The sequence below is a fragment of the Frieseomelitta varia genome, unplaced genomic scaffold (assembly GCF_011392965.1).
Source record: "Frieseomelitta varia isolate USP_RPSP 00005682 unplaced genomic scaffold, Fvar_1.2 scaffold_184, whole genome shotgun sequence".
Taxonomy (NCBI): Eukaryota; Metazoa; Arthropoda; class Insecta; order Hymenoptera; family Apidae; genus Frieseomelitta; species Frieseomelitta varia.
The window spans coordinates 317,395-323,394 of NW_025109572.1; the positions used below are offsets into that span (position 1 = coordinate 317,395).

At 46.1% G+C, this 6,000-nt stretch overlaps 1 protein-coding gene across 6 annotated transcripts in view; it reads right to left on the minus strand.

The window, feature by feature from the left end:
- Positions 1 to 6,000, minus strand: part of LOC122538969 (calmodulin-binding transcription activator 2) — a 41,001-nt gene that overhangs the window by 15,623 nt on the left and 19,378 nt on the right. For 5 of the 6 annotated variants that reach the window (XM_043673510.1, XM_043673507.1, XM_043673506.1 and 2 more), the window contains exon 4: positions 2,224 to 2,315. In XM_043673510.1, the coding sequence (XP_043529445.1) occupies positions 2,224 to 2,315 (92 nt within the window). Of the gene's footprint in view, positions 1 to 2,223; positions 2,316 to 3,407; positions 4,398 to 6,000 lie in introns of those variants that run through there. The other variant, XM_043673512.1, reaches the window with a different exon arrangement.

Consider the following 6,000-nt stretch of genomic DNA (forward strand, 5'->3'; position numbering starts at 1 on the left):
CTTTCCTCTTCCACCCGCCTATTCTGGCCAATAAATTCTAGTTCCGTATAATCGGGGGGGCTATTAAAAAAGTTAATAGGAAAAGTTTCCGCGAAAGAATTCTCTAGCAAACGAAAATTGATTCGCGTTCGGTGGTGAAACAGAACAGATCGAGCCCCTACGGACTTTTGTGCTCGTTCGAAGTTCTAGACTTGATTGCGACCTGTCTCCAGTAACAACTTAGAATTTGGCAACGAGTCAATAAAAATCCAAGCCACGGCGAAACCCCCACTCCCTAACCTCTCCTATCCGCTCCTTCCCTCCCCCCCCCCCCTTGTTCTGAACAATGGACTCTTTGCTACGTCAATCGAATAAACTCGAATTTCCATTTCCAACTAGTTGACCCGTCGGTTAGTTAAACTTCCAGCGGAGTTACCCCGGAGTCGTGCAATCAGAAGTAGACGCGAAGTTTACCGCCGCTCCATTTATCTCGTTCCGGCATACATTATTCGTGAAACACGGTTCTCGCTCAACCGTGAAAGATGAGAGACAGAGAGAGAAAGAGAGAGAGAGAGAGAGGGTGGGGATGCAAAGTCCGATGATGACGTGCTCACATATGCCGTCAGAGAGGCTGTCGGGAGAGAAATAGCGTTGAAGAGCAACGAGGGACACACAACAACAAACGCGTCAGCGAGGGTGAAAACGGGTGCGAAGAAAACGGGCGAGAAAACAAGATCACGGCGAGCGCCGGTCTGGCAAAGGATTTCAACTGCATATACGATGGTTGGAAACTTCCTCGCGCTGCAAAAAGTTGGCCCGTTAACTTCCTAAGAACTTCATCCTATGAATAGTTTCGCGAGCATGAATCCCTGATGCGCCCTGGCTTTCATCCGTTCCGCGGTTCCTCCGTGGTAAGTGAAAAAAAAAAAAAAGAAGAAAGAAAGAGAACGGAACAGAGAAGAAAGGAAGGGAAATAAATCGACGTAATATTAATAGCGATACTTTGTGCCCGCCTCGAGTATCCCGAGTGGCCCGATAATAGGGCCCGGAGCTCATTCATATTTATGATACCAATAATTCCACGTCGAAGCTACGTCAACGTGAAAACTTCGACGATAGGTAATGTAAAAAGATGATGCAGCGCTTGAGTTCCAGGTTGACCTCATTAGCCATGCATATTACACGACGATAGATAAGCGAAACAAGAGGCAACTTCCAACTCTTCGAGGCCCCTCGATCGGTTAAAGGCGAAAACGAAAACACAAGTCGAACGACAGGGTCTGCTTCTCCTAATTCTCGAGATCAAAGACTGAATTCAACGTTCAAATAGTTGTATGATATCGCCGAGTCATAGGTTAGTAGTTAATGTTAAATTAAAAAATCCTGAAACTAAGGAAATCGTTACGGTTTCCAATAGCTCGATGGTAACAGCTAAGACTTAATTTGTAAAATCGTCTTCCTTTTTATCATTCTATTCAAAGGGTGACACACACACACACTCCCTCCCTCTCTCTCTCTCTCTCTTACACAATCAGAAGAGAGGAGGATAGAAAGGTCAGAAGCAAGAACAGAAAGGAAAAAAAGAAAGACAAAGACAGAAAGAGACGAAAAAGAGAGTTATCGTGGACGAAGGATAGCAATGGGGCAAACATAGGCTGGCAATTCGGTTCTACTCGACAGAACTGAAAACTCGACTCGGCTCGGCTGAGCTCTCTAGCCTGGCTCCAGCTATTGATCGGAGGCCGACCGGGGTCAGAGTAGCAGTGGACTACATCGGTACACCTACGAGTGCACGGTGCTCCACGTGTTGGTATGTGCACTCCTGCACACAGCGACGTAAGCTTGCACACGGACGGACAGCATCTATCCTCTCTAACCACCGACGCTACGTACGAGCCACCAACGGCGTTGCGACGTCGCTATTTACTTTCCAGTTGTGCCTACTGAAATGCCGTGTAAATGTATATCCAGTTGGTGCTGCTAGGAAACTGTATGCTCTTTTGTTGGAATTCGACCGAGACATTTGCTTTCTTTTTCCCTTTTTTCTTTTTTTTTTTGTTTTTTGTTTTTTCAACCCGCTTTTCTTTCTCGCTCGCGAACCTCGCATACCTCGTTGAATTTTCCTCTCGCCCAATTTTTTTTTTTTTTTTTTCCCCCTCTTAATGGAGAATGGGAAAAAGTTCGTTGGGCATCGAGCGGTTTTATAGAATTTAAAGTCTAAAAAATAATCGGTTCGCAACTCACCTCGTTGGTGTTCCATCGGTGCCTCTGAGTTGGAAAATGTTCAGCTCGTGGCAAGGTCTCCAAATTCTCCGGTAGCTTTATCGGATCTCCATCTGAAACAGAGCGAGAGAGAGAGAGAGAGAGTATAGATGAAAAAAAACGTTCTCGATAGCCTCGAGAGCTTTTTCTTTTTTTTTAAAGGGGAGAAATGATTGCTGAAAATACGTGGAAATCCAGCGTTCTAATTGTTCTCGATAACACAGACTTTTGATTAACTTTATCACTGCGAGCGTTACGCTAATCTGATTACTCACGGTGTCACGCGAGTTACCGTAACTCGTGCTTACATATTTATTTCGACGAAAGCTTAGACGTTTGCATAACACATCATTAGCCACTGCGATTGTATGCAACGGATCGAAGCTGCTATCGATCGTAACGTAGCTCCGTGTGCGAGAATAAGAAAACAATAACTCTAAAAGTAATGCATTTTTCACGTGCATGACGTTACCTTTAGCCGGGAATTTAAAACGCGTTATTTATTACAAAAAGGGAAAAGGGGGCGAAATATATGGAGCGTCGAGGAAAGTCTGCCCTCTTTTCTAATTTTCTGAGTGATGTAACAAACACGCTATCGATTGGATAACACGTCGATAAAAAAAAAAAGAAAATACGCACAGTGATATCACTCATGGAGAACTCGATGCATTCTCGTTTAAGGCAAAGTGCTCGATTGTACAAGTTATCCTAATAAATTACGCGCATTGACGTTTCAAGGCATTAAGGAAACGGCTGTTCGTTGAATGAAATATTTCGGTTTACCACCCCGAAGGCTTGGCTACGACGTTATTGATATCACCGACGGAGTGCAGCTGCACTTTCTCGAATTCTCGCTCTCTGCTAATTTCTCGCCGATACCTTCTGCGTGTCACGCGTGTTTTTCCAACGTTATTATTTCCCTCTTGCGCGCAAATTTCAAAAATTGTACGACATTTTATAGCGAAAGCAGAAGCAATAAGGAGAAACCAAGTGTCTAGGATTACGTCTAAGAGATAAAGAAAACGAAAGTATAACAATTAGTAATTCAATCGCAGCGTTCAATCAAGCCGTTAGTTCCTGGACCGTCGAGTCGGAATGTGTACACCGCGTATAGAATAAACTCCTCTAATCCTGGTGTGTGCGATATGAAAAAGTTAAGGACTCACTTGGTGCGAGAGGCGTCGGGTAGGTCGCGTGATAGACGATACGCTGTGGATTCGAATGATTGTAGCCCGCCATTTCCGTGGCGCTCGTCAGAGCGACCGCTTCTTGGATCTTACCGATCGTGGCCGATCGTCATCGTCCTTGAACGTACGCGTACCGCGATCGTTTCTGTGTTCTCGCAGACATCCCCAGGCTCCTCGTGAATTTGGACGATTGTGCGGCAGCTGATACGGCTGATACTCGACAATGGTCGGTATTCGCGATTCTAGACCGTGACAAGCTACGACGGCACTCTTTTTGTCAGGAGAGCTTGCTGCCGGGTTCTAGGATGGAAACACGACTCGCTTGACGTTGTCCTCTGCGTGAGGCTCGTGCACGAGGGTGGTGATTCCCCTTAGAACGGCAGGACATATCCCCGAAAGAATCGTGTACGCGAGCCAGGTTGTCCGTTTCAAATGATCCCTATCCTCGTTAACGAAAGTCTCTTGCTCGTTTTCTCTCTCGGCTCGCTGCCCGAAACCAAATCAACAGTCACACAGTGAGAAAATTGATTATTCACTGAGTCGGATACGACGACGAGGAGCTGCTCGACTTTTGCTCAGACGGTGACACGATACTCTGTACTTGTAATGGACAACACACGTGGGAGGCGTGGTGGCGTGGACGCGTGGAAACGACGACACCGCGATAAAGATCGAAATCTCCGCTTTCCTTCTGTCAGATAGAACTTTCTTCCTCTTTCTGCCTCTCCTTCTCTCTGTTCGTTTTAAATACTTTTTCGTATTAGTATAAAAAACTGGAGCCCCATTATTATATTCTATTATTCGTGAACTTTTTCCTTCCTTTCTTCCTTCCTTCCTATCTCCTAGTGTTCTCTGTACCTCTCTTCGACCTTGTTCCTTTCTTCCTTCTAGCAATCCTTTGCCTCGATCCTTTCCCGAATCTCCCTCTCTCACTCTCTCACACACACGCACACACACACACACACTCTCTCTCTCTCTCTCTTTCTCTCTCTTTCTCTCCCTCTCTCTCTCTCTCTCTCTCTCTCTCTCTTTTTCAACGCGAACACACACACACACACCTCTCGTTCTCGTTCTTTCTCTAACTCTCCACCCCCTTTGTAATCTGTTTTCTGTTGTACCCTCTTTTTTTCTGTTGTGCGTTCCAGGAGCTCTTATTCTTCTTATATCCTAAGTTACAACACTGAACCTGTCCCTATCGGAGGGACAAAATAATGTAAGGGTCACACAGTACAGAGAAAACTTAAAAAGAGATTCGCCCGCAGCTGACGCGTTGTACGATCGCCTTTACCGCGTTCCAATCCTTTTACTTCCTCCTCCTTCGTTTCTCTTCCTTTGTTCCCCTTTCTTCCTTCCTTACTTCCTTCCGATCTTTCCTTTTTTCCTCTCTTTCTCACACGCGCGCCTTTCTCTCTCTTTCTCTCTTCACCGACACCACCGACGGGTAGAACTTCCTTTTCCTCTCTCCCTTCTTCTACTCCCTTATGCTTATCCTCGCTTACGCTCTCCTCCTTTCTTTTTCCGATGCGTTATAGGCTTCGTAACGACTTCGCTTGGGGGCTGGAAATAGTTACTTTGTCGCTTGCGTTCCGTGTGTCGCTTTGTTTGTTCGTTTCTTTTTTTTTTTTTTTCTTTTCTTTTATACAGAGGTCTAAGAAGTTTCTTTTTTTTTCTTTTTCTTTTTGTTAGAGTAGGTAAAGAGACTTTTAGGAGACGTATGTGTATTTCGTGTTATTTAGTGTTATTTACAAATATGTATGTTTTTGTTTTGTTAATAAAATAGGTTCAAATTAGTCTTTGGCCCCGCGTGTCTGCTCCCGAGCGGCGGGAGCCGCAGAGTGAGCCAACCCGCGATTCTCGACCTCCGTCCATCGCCCCTCTTCTCGTCCTACCACCAACTGTCCCCTACCCCTTTTCCTATTCCGCCATTTCATAGCCCCCATCCCCCACCATCGGGACCAGTCCGACTATCCAGCCCCAGCCACAGCCCCAGTCTAACCGAATCCCTTTTCCTTCCACCCTCTGCCGCCTCTCTTCGCCCTCCTAGCCACTGCTGCACCTTCAATATCCAACCCCCACCGACGCTTTGCTCGCATTGCCACTACCCCTTACTTCGACCCCACCATAACCAGCCAACCCCCCAGAGCCAGCCACTCTCCTCTACGTGTCTCTGGCTCGGCAAGGTGTGGTGGTGCACACCGAGCCAATTCCGCGGAGAACTCGCCGATGCTACCCTCTGGAAAACTCCGGCGAAGTTGTAAATTAAGGATTACCGAGAATGCAAATTAATGCCTAAGCGTACATTTCTCTACCTACTGCTCTGTGCCGGTTCTCGACGCAGGATCATCCTGCACACGCTAGAAACAAACGGCAGAGTTGTTGCTCCGGGTGTCGAGCCACGATAATCGATTGTTATCCGACCTGCTGCGGCATTTAGAAGTGTCGCGCCGGGTAATTCCCGCACGGGCGTTTAACGAATCCCAAATTTTCCAGTTCGCGCTTCTACCAGACGGTGATTTTCTTTTTTCTTTCTTTCTTTCTTTCTTTTTTTTTTTTTTTTTTTTTTTTTTTTCCC